Below are 15185 nucleotides of genomic sequence, written 5' to 3'. Positions count from 1 at the left end.
CAACCATAAACAAACCAAGCACCATTAATTGAGTGCAGAACTTCATGGGAACTGCTAGAAGCCTGTACTCGTTCAATCAATTATATGAACCTCACATACCATCCTTGACGGTTGAATGTGTCCATTTCAAGCTGCCACTTTCAGATCATCTTTCTAGCCAGTCAGTCTCCTGAAATCCAGCTTTCTATGCCCACCACCTCATTCATCTCTTGTAGCTGCATAACATTCACAAATTTCACAAGCTCTGCCCTTTAGATGTTGACATAAATCACTGCTGAAAAATATGCTGAGCAAGGCAGGGCAGAAAGCAGAGCTCTGTGGAATACACTAAAGACAGTCTCTCCCTCAACATTGATCTTGGCCACCTTTTCAATGAGGTGTTTTCCCAGCCTGTCAGGTAGGCTGTCTGTCTCTAAGTACTCTATGCCCTGTCCTGAGCTAACAAAAAGCAAGGCAACCACTCGGTGAGGGCTCACATGGAAAACACGCATAGAGAACAAAGAAGGGGAGACTGGCCATTAAATGGCTTCCTCCTTCAGGGAACCCCTCCAACCCCCAACCCCCATCATTCCTGTTATCTTCCCTCCCTCTCACCTGTTCTGGCAATTAACTCCCATCCCCCCCCCCCCCCCCCGCCCCCCAGCATGCCCTGCCTGTCCTGGGACACAGCCGCGAAGAGCCAGGCTTTAGGGACACTCTCCCTGGGAAGTCGAGCTCTCAGCAGTACCTGTTGACTCTGTGAGCAGGCATGTACCACCTTTCCTTTTCAGCTGCCACCTACATTCAGACACCTACAGGTATGGGAAAATGTGGGCTTCAGCCCTGCCTCACGGCCCCTAACTATGGGAGCTGGGCTCCAGTCTAGCCTCACCTTTCCCACACATGAAATGGAAGCAGTGATAGTAACTAGCCATATAAGGCTGAGGCAAGGGTGAAATGGACAGGATGGGCTTAGCAGCAAGTTCCTGGCACACAGTTGGTGCTCAATAAATGCCGGTCCTTTCCCTAAGCAGCCCCAACGTGGAGATATGCTCAGCCTCTGAGACTGCCCTATAGGCAACCAGGCGAGAGGACCTGCAGCTGTCCGGGGAACCGAGAGGAGGGGCCCTCTTTGGGACCAGGAATGTAATTTTCCGGGGTTGTATTTCCGTCCTCAGCCTAGCTGTGACGACAGCCCCTCAGCGGCACGAGAGGAATTCTGAGTGTTCGTTCCCTTGGTCATTCCAAGATGGCATATGGCCTTCAACCCTGCACCAGGCCAGCCACTCACCCTCGTGGCTCTCCAGCTTACAGTACAACTGAAGCTCAGGGCATGCGCCGGTCATTCCAGCCATTCCCTGCTGCCTCCGCCCTTGTGGCCATCACAGCTTGTTCTAAACTAAAAGATCAGAAGACGGGAGGGCCAGGGAGGCGGGGCACGAGGGGAAGCTGCCTGAGCCCACGCAGGACGGCAGGGCGTGGACTCCCCAGAGTGTTGGAAGGACCCTCCTCAGCAGCTCAGGTCCCCGGGTCTTGAAAGTGACCAGGAGAGGAGGAATTTCCCTTATGTGCTAGAAGGTTCTGGGCCACCCTATGCAGAGCTCGAACTAGGAAATCAGGCCAAAGAACCAGGCAACTGAAGTGAAGAATTCCTTATGGAAACACAATTGGGCTTCTGAATCTCTGATAAATTTCATTTGGTGCCACTATTGGAAGTTACTTTCATGACAGAATCTTGAGGCCGGAAGTCCTGCCTTCCCCAGCCCCGTTCTGAGAGCAAGAGGTCCTGCATCCCTTTGTAAGGCAATGAGCAAAGCCCAGGGCCCATGGGGCAGGGCTGCTGCTCCGGTGCTGTGTGTGTGTGTGTGTGGGGGGGGGGGGAGGGTTAATCACAGGACAGAGGGGCGAGGAAGAGCAAGAGATCTCTGCCTTCATGCCTCTGGGTACAGACCAACGTTGAGCCATGCCCAGAATAGAGGCAGCCACCCCAAACAAGCAGCTGCGCCAGGACTTACCTTCCACTGCAGAGAATGGAACCACTGGTCCCGCAGGTAGCTGTTGGCAGCCTGCAACAACAAGAACAGGACAGCAAGGTCCGGTCACACACTTGTAGCATTTCAGAGCGTTTTACAGGCAAGCACACAAGCCCAGCCTGTCTGTCCAACAGGGTCTGCTCCGTGGTCCTAACAACCTTTAGAGGGATTCGCCAAGCTGAACCCTTTGGGTACAAAACCACAATAGAAGTGATAAGCAGGGTGACTTTTCTGAAATAAGACCTCACTGCCATTGTATGCTATTTTACTGGGTAGGAGTGACCTCAGACACTGGTGGCTGGGAGAGCTTTAACTGCACGTGTATCCTGACTTATTTAGGATCACGGGAGGGGCCCAGATGAAGGGGAAAGCAGCATGGTCGTGGGATGATGATGGTGGGAGCTGTTTGGGTACCTCTTTTGTATCAAGCACTGCTCAGGCACCTGGAGGTTATTATCCACATATTCCGTCCTCAGCCTGCACAACAGCTCTGCAAGGTGAGTGACACATGCCCATTTCACAGAGGGAAAACTGAGACCCTAAGATCTTACATCAGCTAAGTACCTTCAAACCCAAGCAGCCTGTCTTCCAAGCCTGTGGGCTGAACCACTGTACCTCCTGCCAACTGTAGAAAGTCACAGGAGAAAGCAGCCAGCCAGCTTTGAACTCAGGCAGACCTGAGTTAGAAATCACTTGTGTGGAAAGCAAAACCTTCTTTTATCCACACCACCCTAGTCCAGAGACCCTAGGCAGCTCAGCCTCGATTTTCTCATCTGTAAAGACCCACAGACCCACAGAAATGTCAGGAGGACTGGAACTGATTCTTATAAAGCATCTAGAGCAGTGATGGGCAACCTTTTGAGCTTGGTGTGTCAAACTTCGCCAAAAAACTGAGCATAACTCGGGTAGTGTGTCACTTTGAGGAAAAAACATTATTTCGCAAATGTTTCATCCTCGGCATGCGGCCGCCTCAGCGGCCGCGTGTAATCAGAAATGACTACGTGTGTCACCCGTGTCATAGGTTCGCCATCACTGATCTAGAAGCATGCTGGGCACACAGCAGGTGGTCAAACAGAAATGCAGCCACTGATATTATTATCATCACCTTCACAGACTCCTCTCAAATTAAATGCGGCCTGAGGATGGCCGTGTGAACTCTAGGACGTGTTGCTGCTGCTCTCAAACCCGGTTCCAGCAGGTTTGCTGAGGTGAAAGCAGCATTTGCGGCAGAGTTAACGCACCCAGACTAAGCCCTATGTGTGGACTGGCTCATTCAGTCCTTGCAAGTCTATCCCGAGAAACTGGTGCTGTCAGCAGTTCATTCCTACGGTACAGATGAGGAGACTGGGGCTCAGTACAGATGAGGAGACTGAGGTTCGGAAGCCTACAGACTCTCCCACGGGCTCACAGGCAGCCAGTGTGGGGCCAGGACTAGAAGTCAGGTGGTTGGATTCATGCTGTGAATCACAGTACCATGGCAGTCCAAGTTCTCCACTGACCACCCCCAAGGGCAGAAAGGCAGCATCCAGTCCCACGCGACCCCACGGCCCTGCACCAAGTGACCCTGAACCTGATGGTTAAGGGACTCTCACAAAGGCCAGGGCCTCCCTCTAAACCTGAAAGTCCACCTTTTGCCCGTCCCACTCCCGGGTGCATGCACAGCGTGTACAACTTTGGGCCTCTCTCTGTCAAGGAGTTCCAGGTCTCCCCACCCTAATCACCATGGAAACATCAGCTCTCTGTCAGGGCAGAATTTGGGGAAATCTCTGGGCTTGAATAAATGAACCAGTTCAGTGGCCAGTGCAGTGGGGAATCAGGCTCAGAGACTCATTCATACCACACCTGGAGGCAAGGTGAGTTGAATCTGCCCTGCATGGGGAGCAGACTGGGGCTCACCTGTGTGATGCAGGGACTTGTGCAGTAATGAATCTCCAACCATGGTCTATTGGTGTGACTGGAGCAAGTCCCCTGATGACACAGAGGCTATGACAAAGGCGAGTCTGCTGCAGGGACCAGCAGTATCCCGAAGGGTCTGCGCTGGGTCACCTCCTGTCAGTGCTGACCTAGCTCTGTGGTCTCGTGACAACTCTTGTTCATTAGGATGATAGAATACAGCCCATGCTCAGGGACAGCGGTGCCAAGATCCCACGCATGAGAAAATCCATGTAAAACACTTACTTAGTGCAATGCCCAGCATGTGCAAACACGCTACAGAGAGCAGCTATCAGTATCAGTGACAGCTGTGGCCAGTGTTGTGCTGATAAATGTGTAACAACAGGCTCCCCGGGATAAAAAACAAAACACACCACAGTGATCACAGCATCTGCCGACTTCCATGCTGTGAGTGATGCCACCGTGGCTGATTCTGTCCCAGACCAGAACTGGAAAGAGAGGCACACAACGGGCTCTCAAGCCAGTATCAGATGGTACAAGTGGCTCCAGCATGCTCCTGGTCCAGTCATTTCTCTGCTTTTTAACACACCACAGTGGCCAGAGAAGGGAACAGAGAAGGTGAGGTAGGCCAAATAAAGAATCCCCAAAGACTGTCTGCATCCTAATCGCCTATGAATATGACATCTTAGGGGGCCAAGGAGTTTTGCAAATGTGATTTAGTTAAGGATCTTGAGATGGGAGGACATTCTGGATTATCTGAGTGAGCCACAAGGGTCCTTCTGAGAGGGAGGCAGAAGGTCAGAGAGTCACAGATGGAAGGAGAGGTTGGAGTGACGTGGCCACGAACCAAGGGATGCGGGTGGCTGCTGGAAGCTGGAAATGTCAAAGGAACGGATTCTCCTCTAGAGCTTCCAGAAGCAGCCAGCCCTGCCAACACTTTGCTTTTAGCCCAGTGGGACACATGTTGGACTTCTGGCCTCCAGAACTGTGAACAATAAATTTGTGTTGCTTTATCTACTAAATCTGTGGTCATCTGTCACAGCAGCAGTAGGAAATGAACCTGGGAGGTATGGCCAAGTTGGTTTAGTGTTGATGTGGGTCATTCCATTGGTTCTGAGGGTCCACAGAAGGCCAGGGCAATGCCCAGAAGGTGTCACTGGCTGGACTAAATGACCAAGTGAAGACGAAAAGAGAGAATCAGAGAGGAAGATGGAGGAGAGGGCGAAGGAAAGGGACCCCCGTCCCTCCCTCTTCTGTGCCACTGGCCCCACCATCTAGCACCTGCCACTACCTCACTGTGCTCTTGTTTGTTACATGGTTTGTGTGCAACCAGCCCTGATGGTACCTGGTACTGCTAATGAGTGCTGGGAATTTGGGAGCTCATAGTCCACTCATCAGTCATTCATTCAGCAGGTCTCGCTTGGTCACCTGATAACCAGATGGTGTGTGCTCTACCAGCCAAGCTCTCAGCTGACCCACCGTGGACAGGCAGCATGAGTGAGAAATAATTCTTTGCCGTCTTAAGCCACTTAGAATTTGGGGCTGCTTGTCCCTGTAGCATAACCTGGCTTGTTTTGTTTTGTTGTATGGCTTTCACACAGAGCGTACATCCCACCAACATTCCGCCTTCACCCCTCCCTCACTGCCTACTGAATTATTTACACTGCAGGTCTCACCTGAAATGTCATTCTCCAGAATACCTGTCTTTATGGTGACTTGCCCCTCCCCATCCTTGACCCATCAGGTGATGGCACCTCATCTAACACATCGCACTATCCTGCAGTTGCTTGGTTCTTTCTTCTTCCTCTCCAGGCTGTGGGCTCTGTGAGGTCAAGGACCATGTCTGACTTATTCACCACTATGTCCACAAAATCCAGAGAAATCTTTGTTAAATGAAAGGATGGTTAGATAGATAGATACATGGGTGGGTGGATGAGTGGATGGATGGATGGATGAATAAATGGATGGTGGGTAGATGGATGAATGAATGGATAAATCACCACTATACCCATTCTGCTCATTTAAAAAATGTCACATGTAATAGAATTTCAAACAAACTCTTCATTCTTGAAATCCCAAGCCAAATTTGACTAAGGCTCTAGAAGTAATCATGGCAGCCTTTTCTCTGCACACCTACTGTGTATCAGGTACAGTGCTAAGTATTTCCCATGTAGTATGGCTAATCCTCATGACATCCAAGGTCCAGTTCACAGATAATTTAGATGCCCAGAGAGGTGATTCCTGCTGCCCAAGGTTACACAGGTAGAGCATGTAGAGCTGGGCTGGGACTCAGGTCTGTCTGACCCCATAGCCCACTCTTTCTACTGTTCACCCCAATGAGAGAGAGTGACGCACCTCGGCTCCATTGGGCTCCAGGAATTGGGCTGGGAAATCTGAATCTATTATGCTGATGACGAGGGAGGAAGAAGGATTTGGCACCTGTTCCAATCAACAGGAGGCCCCGCCTGGCAAACAAGAGGGTGGGGCCATAACTTTCCTCCAGACGGTAGCATGGGGTGCAGCCACTGCATCCTCACGCTACTTCCCCTCTCTCCGAAGGAGTCAGAGGTTGCAACAAGGGTGGGCTGTGAACTGCTTCTTCCTTCGGGTGGTCTAGTTTTAAAGAGACAGAGGCTGCTGGGGGACGTCCGGAACTGCTGTGCCGGCATCTCTAAGTGCCTGCCAAGGACAGGGAGAGAGGACTGGGCTGTGCCCAGCCTGGAGGTGCGGGCGCGTTTCTGCACAGAGTCCCAATACTGCAATATGGGCGGGTGAGCTGGGACGACCCAGACCTCTGGGACCCGAGGCTCTGCTCAGAGTCCTGAGGGTCACTCAGGGGAGACCGACTTAAGCATGGGAAAGAGGTCCTAGGAGAGGCAGGCCTGCTCAGGCCAGTGCCAACTGCTCCCAGTGATAAATCTTTCGAATACTGAAAGGGCCCCGTTCCAGGCAAATTCTGCTTAATTTCCTCCTCGAAAGTTGCCAAGTTCCCTCTCATTGTTGTATTGTCTCAAGAGGTGAGAAAAACAGCCAAGGGTGCGCGGGGTGGCTGTTGCCAAGTCCTCCTTCCCCGGCCCAGCTTCTTAGGGAAAAAACAGCACGTGATCGCCAGACCGGAAAGGTCTTTCTCTCCAGCTTCCAGTAAGAAGGGAACCGCCCTGCCCCTGCCCCTGCCCCTGCTGCCAGTGTTTGGGGTAAACAGTTGCCCGGCCTCCTGGGGACTTTCCGGAAAGTCTGTGAGAGGAGCGGGTCTCGGAAACCCTCCGGGAAGGAAGCAGACACTCTCGGGGAAGAAGGTTCTCCTTGGTCTTGGCCGCCCGCAGCCCTGTTTTCAGAGCAGTGGGCCCTGGATACGCGGAAACCCAACTGTGAGGCAGAAATCCCCAAAGATGGTCTGCCCCACATGGCTCTTTAACGCCGGCCACCCCGCCCCGGGGGCCGCATCCCACGGGCGCTGTCACGGCACCGGTTATGTGCTTAAGCAGCTCCCTCCTCACAGTGGAAAGCAGCAGAAAGGGCACGGAGGAGAGAAGATAAACAGGTGCCTTCTGCACCGGGGATCCTAATGACATGGCATTAGGGAGCTCACGCTGAAAATCAGAGCATCCAGAAGCACAGCGACTGGACCCAGGCTGGAAGGCTGGCGCCTTTGTGTGGGACTCAGCCTGCTGGCAGACGGCTTGGCATCTCCGAGCTGGGGAGGAGGCACATTTGCCTAAGAGCGTGTCTTAACCTTCCTTGAACTCAGATAGGTCAGCTCCCCGAGGTCCGAGTGAGACACGGATTCAAATTCCGACAAAGCAGCTTTGTAAGGAGGTCCCGTGGGAGAGGGACAGAGAGCAGAGGGAGGAATGGAGAGAGGAGAGAGATACCAAGAGAGTTAAGGCAAGATGCCCAGAGAGAAGGGCTAGGGTAGAGAGAGGCGCCTGGGGAAAGATACCAGAAAAAAACTGCAAGGTGGTGAAATGGAGCAAGTGATAAAGAACGAGAGAAGGGGTAGGAGGGAGACATGGAGAAAAGTATCAGAGAGACACAGGAAAAACGGACATACATGGATATGGAGAGCCTGAGAAAGGGGAGGGGGGAGAGACGCCAGGTAGGCGAAGGTAGGGGCCCTGTGAGCCCCTGACATCGCCGCTATGCAGAGCTGCTGTACCACATGTAGCAGGAGGGACCCTGCTCAGGGGTGCAGGGGTGCTGTGACCCTGCAGACCCGCCTGCATGCTGAGGCTAGTCCCCCCTGGGAGCGGCCCGGTGCATGGAGCATGAGTCCAAAGGAGAAGTTCTACGGGCCAGCCTGCCACCAAAACTGGGGGTGGCGATGGCAACGTTCTTGATCTGCCCTGTCCAATACAGTAGCCACTGACTCCATGTGGCTATTGAGCACTCAAAATGTGACTAGTGGATCAAGGAGCTGCATTCTTAATTTGATTTAATTAAGTTTAAATGCAGAGGCTCCTGTGTGGTGAGTGGCATCTGAAGGGACAGCGCTGCTCAAGGCATTGTCATCCTCTGACGACCCGAGCACCCCATGAAGCGCTCCAGGCCAGCCTTGCCCTGAGCACCCCTGGCTGCTTCTGGGCACCCCTTCCACCCGGAGCAGGGAAGGCTGCTCGGTCACACATGGCTCTGGGTCCTGTCACCTAAATGGAGCCACTGACGGCTACAATGCAGGTGAGGAGGGCTCGGCCCGTACCTCGGGCCCACCACCCTGGGGCTCCAGGGGCTCCCGGGCTCCCAGCCTCCCCACTTGGACCCCTCCACCTGAAGCCTATCTTCAAGATGACTCAGAACCCATTTATATAACATGACGGCCACACACCACCCGTGAATCACGGGAGGGAGGGCAGGAGGGTGGCAATAAAAAGGAAGCAAGGGAGCAGCCGATGGAAATGACAGCGAGAGAGACCAAGGCAGGCAATGGCGAGGTGCACCCACCTGGGCTCCCCTGGGTGGCGGGGTGGAGGCTGTGTCTGCTTCCCCGTCCTAGCCGAGTCCAGCTCTGGATCCCAGGAGCTGCCGGCCGCCTCCTCCTCCTCCCTCTGCTCTCCTGCTCTAGCCTCTGGCCACTGGGCTGCACGGACTGTACTGTCCACTGCAGCAGGGGGCAGTGAGCAAGGGGCAGTGAGCAGCCACAGGCCCGCCCGTCTGTCAGCACAGTGGGAGAGCTCTGCGTGAGGCCACTGCCGGGTGCAGCCTCAGCCAGGCAAGTCATCACAGCCGGCCTGCAGCCACGACCTCAGTTAAAGGGATATTCCAGGCACTGCACAGTGACCCACACCCCTCCAGACCTCACTGCCCCTCTACGCCCAGGGCAAGTGACACTCAGGGTACTTCCTTGGGGGGTACTGTTGCCTCCTCCAGCTCCAGAAGCGATGATGCCCCCGCTGCTCCTACTGGCGCAGAGACCACTACACCCAGGGCACTGGGGCTCAGGGCCTCCTTTCTCTAGCTGGACTATTTAAAGGTTTTCCCCTCTCCAGCCACCCTCTTACACTCACATATCCAGCCCCCTCTGCCATGCAACGGGACTGATCCCTCTACTGGCCCCCTGACTCCTTAGGAGCTTGCAATGGCTCCCTATTGTCCCCAGATTATAGCCACAGCTTCTTCATTCAGTTAGTAAGACTTATATGATCTGGCTGTGACCAAACAGCTGTAGACGCATCCATAGGGCTCTGAACCCTACTCCTCCCCTCTCTTGCAAGGCAGCTAATACCCCCTTGCCCTAAATTCATGCTTTGCTGAATTCCCTCTGCCCAGCACGTGCCCCCCACCCTGGCACACTCCTACTCATCCCTTGGTGCCCAGCTCTAATGTCACCATCCAGGAAGCTTTCTCTGGTACCCCTAGGCTGAGTGAGTCACTCCCTGCTCTGGGATCCTAGCCCTCCGGGAAGTGCCTCTATTTTAGCAGTTATCTCGACAGTCATTTGTTTATGGCTCCGTCTCCCCAGAGGACCTGAGTTCTTCAAGGATGGGGCCAAGAGGCTTACTGGCCTTCCTCTCCCTCCCCTAGAACAGGGGTCAGGCCAGCTCAGCGCTCTGTGATTCAAACGGGATTTCCAGCACCCGTCTTCTCCCAGCTTTCCTCGGAACCCGGCTGTGGCCTCCTCCTCTGCCACCGCTGCTCTTCCCAGCCAAGGGGGCTGGAACTGACCCCTCTTTCCTAGACTCAACAGAAAGGCAGGCATGGCTTTGGTGTCCGCGAAGAGATAATAATAAAGAACAGAATTTTTCTAAGGATGTTCAACTGTTCACTCATCTTGTTGAGTTCAGCATTCCTCAGGGGCCTAACTGCATTGTGCCTTTTGGCTCCACTACTGCTATACAACCCAGTGGCCACTCATGAATCGGGGTTTAGGGAGCATCGCTTTAGGCTCAGAGCTGGTCTCCTCACTGGAGTGACAGAGTTAGAAAGAAAACGCCCCTAAAAGAAAGGCCCAGGCAGACTGTTCTCCCAAAGAAGAGAGAGTGCACTCTCTCTATAAATGAGGGGCGGCTGACTTGGAAACTAGGTATAGCTCTCTCTGAAATGATATAGAACACATCACATGTATGTCACATGTGTGTACGGCAGCAGCCATGTTATCTTTTTTTCTGCCACAATTTCTTTATGGTGGACCCACCTCTCCCGGTCCACGAGGTCCTGTGGGGCTTTCAGAGTGCACAGCTGCCTGTGGTCAAGGGTGGGTGTGTAATCCAGGCAGGGCATTCCCTGGGGAGCATGGGGCTATCGCAGAACCAATCAGAACCATCCCTGAGCTTTTGCAGAAAGATGCTGGAGGGAAATGGGCTTGCACATTTTTAAGGATGACAAGTTCCAAGAATGTAACTTGAGACTGCCAGAATTCCACTTTTCCCACCACATGGAGAGACGCTGCCTGACAATGAAGCCAACAGAATGAGGCAGAGCCAGGAGATGGACAGGCGGAGACATGGAGTATTAATGATACCATTTAACTCCTGGATGCAGCCATGCCTGCATTCCAGTTAGACATCCCAGTTACTTTAAAACAGTTACAGCATCATCAACTTCTCTTTTTCCTCAGATAGGTTGAATATTGTTTGCATCATTTCCAACCAACAGTCCTGACCAACACACGCAAAATGCTCACTTTTCCAAGGGCACAGCTTATACTTCTATCAGAATCTCAAAATATTTAGAGCAACAAGAAACAAGAAACCACCTCAAAGTAGAACAAAAGGTAACATCTGCTGCTCTTTCTTACAGCCTTTTAAGGCCTAACAACTGCCCGTGTGCCTCAGTTTCCTCATCTGTAAAATGGAGATCAGCAAACGTATTTTTCATGTTTGTTAAGAGAAATAAAAGTACAATGCATAAAGCTTCTAGACTGTGGCAAGCATGTAGCTGGAGCTCAAACTGCATGCATTCCCTCTCATCCCCCAGTAAGCCCTGGTTTATAATTTTCTTGTACTTGGAGGAAAAAAATGCCTTGAGTTAAACAACCTTCCCTTCTGATAGTTGGCCGTCTCCCTCCATGGGAAAAGAGGAGGGCGAGTGAGTGGGGCTGGGAGAGGAAAGTGCTTGTTCATGTTTATTTCTCCTACCTGCAGTAAGACAGTTCCCCCAGGAATTGTGAGCTGTAAACAGTACTTCGGGGCATTCTCCCAGGACAGCAGCTGAACGTCTTCAATAGCGCTGTAGGAGACGGAGTTTTCCATGTACCCAGTTGGCTGCAGCAAAAACAAAAGAGAAAGACATACATTGGTTACAAGATCAGGCACAACGTCTGTGCCTCAGAAGAAGGTTCTGGAAAACATCCCCACTGTGGCAACAAGCAAACCTAGCTGGTACAGACACCTGGAACCTCTAGGGACAAAGGAACTCCGTCTTTCCTCGCTGGCAGCGTCCAGCTGGAGGGCAGGAGCCACAGGGGAAATTCGCCCGTGTGTTTGTTTGGGTGTAGTTGGGACTAGACTGGGGGCACCTTGGGGGCAAGGCCTGTGCATTGTTCCTCTTGGCACGGCAGGGCGCAGCACGGTGGGGCCACCACCCTCTCCTGCCCAGAGAGCAGTCACAGCCCACCACTGGTCTCCCTGCCTCCTCTTTTCCCACAGATATGCCTTCTCCACTCAGTACCCAGGACCACGTGCCACGTGGGCAAATCAATCGCCCTACTCTGCTGCTCAGCATCCTTCCACGGCTCCCAGCGGTCCGACCACGAAATCGATGTTCCCATCCTCCACTGACAAGCTCGCGGGTCTGGTCTCATTTCCTCCTCCAGACCCACCCTGCGTCTTCTCTCCCTTTCCCGGCTCCCACATAGGCCTGCTGCCAGCACCACACTCTTACCCGCTCTTTGTCCCAGAAAGGCCGCGGCCCCACCCTGTCACTCTCCTCTTCTCCTCGCCAGGTCTCAGCTCAACAGGCTTCTGGGGAGAGCCTGCAATCCCCCGGACCCAAGAACCGACCCAATCACACCCTGGCCTGAGCCCTCCATTCTCACCACCCGGGTTAACTACTGTGGACTGATATTGTCTGTTATCCAGTTGATGTCTGCCTCCTGGCCAGGCTGCAGTTCAGGCCCAAGTCTGTCTTTGTGCCTGCTCTCTCTCCCCAGTGCCTGGCACATGGCAAGCATGCCAACAACTTGTGTTTATAGAAAGAATGATAAAGGGCATCACCAGTCCTGGCATGAGGGTGGGACAAGAGAAAGTCACAGTCACTCACTGCTCTCTGAGTGAGTTCTGCTATCACAGAGAGAAGACACCCAGGGTCAGGTGGATGAACTAGCACTGGGTCCTCGCGATATTCTTGTTCCTCTGGCCCCTTGGAAGCCAGACTTCAGCACAGTCCGAGGTGAGTATAGCACAGCTGAGAATAACAGCTCACAGCTCCCAAACGCTGACATGCACCAATCACCCCTGGGCACATGGCAAGTGCTGTCTCCTTTCATCCTCACAATGGTCCCATGGAGCAGGTGCAGGGCCATCCCCATTGCACAGATGAGAAAGCTGAGGCTGAGGCAGACACATGACTTGCCAAAGGCCACCCAGCTGGGGAGGGGCATGGCCAGCTTTGAACTAAGCTGCTGACTTGGAATTGGCACCCTGCCTACTAAGCCATACTGCAACAAAGGGTCAGATGCAATTTAAAATGTGTGACTTCCATTCATTTGTTCATCTGACAGATTTGAGCACCTATGATGTTTCAGGCCCCAAACGGGGTGCTGGGAATATAGCAGTGAATGAGACAGGAGCCCAATGGGGCAATGAGACAACAAACAAACAAAATTCCCAAATAAATAAACTATTGAGGAGCAACAGTGCTGCACCAAGAATCAAAATAGGGTATGGTGAGAACTGGGGCACTGTGGAAAGATGGAGAGCAAGTACATCCCAGAGCCCATGGCCAGTGCAAAGGGCCCAGAGGCTGGGAGAGTTCAGGGGGGAGCCAAAAGGCAAAGGGAGGGAGGGCTGGGTAAGGAGTGCCCCGGAGAGATGGCAGGCCACGGCAGGAGGCCTGGAAAGCGAAGCTGGGGTCCCGGATCACTCCCCGGGTGTGGAGTGCTGCAGGCGCTTTAGGCACGGTTCATAGCATCGGTTCATAGCATCGCTGGGACTGCTGCACAGGCCCAGGTGAGTGTCCGGGCTGCTCAGACCCCACGGGGAGATGGCCAAGTTCATCTTGCGGTTCTCACCAGCACATGGCCCACCCTGGGGCAGCAATCCAGGGGCCACCGTGGCTGCGTACCCCAAAGGCAAATGTGGGATCGCCCCTCACCCTCTGCCCTATTCCAGCATTCCCTGCATGATGATGTTTTCAATATTCTGCAGTAAATGATTCAGCCCACAGCACATCTTGTCCCGAGAGTATCAGTGAAACCAGGGTGTGGGGTTGGCTACATGCTCACTTCCAAACCCACATCCCAATATTGACTGTTTGTTGCTGTCTGCCTCCCCTGCCAGTGTTTCAGCACCACGAGAGCAGGACTTCTCACCTGTTCCAAGTACTGAAACAGCCTGACACTGAGGAGGTGATCACTTCCTTAATAAATGAAGGAATAGTTTCCGAAATAAAAACGTTCATCCAAGTATTACTTACAATCACGACAATAACACAGTTGGGAAGATGCTTTTTTTGGTTATTGTTTTTAAAATTAAAAATAATTAATAATCTTTTTTTAAAGTCAGCTTTAGGAAGCAATGACACCTGTGTGCCCGGATACACCAAAGGCCTTTCCACCTTCCTCCCATCTCCATGTCTCTCCCTCTTGAAGGTCCAGTCGGCCTTCAAACCCCGCCCGCTGACCCCTCGAAATGCACAGAGGCCAGAGGACATGGGCTAAGACGTGGCCCTGGTGCATCTGGAAAATCGCTGCACCACATCGAACAACACAGAGAAGTAAAGACCCATTCCGAAAATCCTAGCAAGGGGATAGCGTGATCATACCGAGTTGGACTTGATTATCCAAACCAAGTGAAAGGCCAGCCTCGTTTCTTCAGAATCCCACCTTGGACACTAAGCAAAAGGCCTCGAGACTTCTATTTCCCACCACAGCCTCTTCAGAGACCCTGAGGCACGAGGAGACACTTCCCAGGGCCCACACCACGCCTGTGGAACACACTCCAGATGACCACGACTGACATGTGTGATCTTAGATGAGGGAGGGCTTACTAACCGCCTGTGTTTGCCTTTCCCTTGCCCCTGCTTTAGCTGTCTCAATGTGGCCTTGATTTGAAGTTGCAATATAGGCAGGTTCTGGGGGGGAAGGTTGGGTATAAATGAATACATACTGTTTTTTTAATAGATGTATTGTTTTTCCATTGTTTGAAGCAGTGTTGGCTAAAAGCAAGATTTGCATAATCAACGAGACCTAAGTTTGAGCCACTTACTGGGTGTCTTTACATAAGTTACTGTACACACTCTCTGAGCCTGTTTCCTATAATGGTAAAATGAAAATTTAATAGAATTATCAGGAGCCTTAAAGGAGATCCAATTTATCAAGGGCTTAGCATAGCATATGGAACATACAGAAAAGCTCAATAAAATCAACTATTATGAGAAAGACTACATTTTATCTCTTGGGGTCTTTCTCCTCCAAACCCATAATTCTGATTGAACCATTAGAAAAACATCAGACAAATCCCAAATGAGGGACATTCCTCAAAACACCTGACCAGTACTCATCAAACACAAGGGAAGTCTGAGCAACTTTCCCAGCCAAGAGAAGTACACAGAGACCCAATGACTAAGTGTACTGAGGGATCCGGATGGGATCTTGGGACAGAAATAGGACATTAGGTAAAAACGAAG

At 52.4% G+C, this 15185-nt stretch overlaps 1 protein-coding gene across 1 annotated transcript in view; it reads right to left on the bottom strand.

The window, feature by feature from the left end:
* CMIP (c-Maf inducing protein) overlaps positions 1-15185 on the bottom strand; it is a 230443-nt gene that overhangs the window by 73164 nt on the left and 142094 nt on the right. Inside the window, exons 2-3 of the mRNA XM_079800071.1 lie at positions 11477-11602; positions 1995-2045 (exon numbers count right to left, since the gene is read on the bottom strand). Of these exons, the coding sequence (XP_079656197.1) occupies positions 1995-2045; positions 11477-11602 (177 nt within the window). The remainder of the gene's footprint in view (positions 1-1994; positions 2046-11476; positions 11603-15185) is intronic.

This window comes from Cnephaeus nilssonii (genome assembly GCF_951640355.1).
Source record: "Cnephaeus nilssonii genome assembly, chromosome: 20".
NCBI classification, from domain to species: domain Eukaryota; kingdom Metazoa; phylum Chordata; class Mammalia; order Chiroptera; family Vespertilionidae; genus Cnephaeus; species Cnephaeus nilssonii.
The sequence above is the reverse complement of the archived record's forward strand: the minus strand, read 5'-3'. Positions and strand labels throughout refer to the sequence as shown.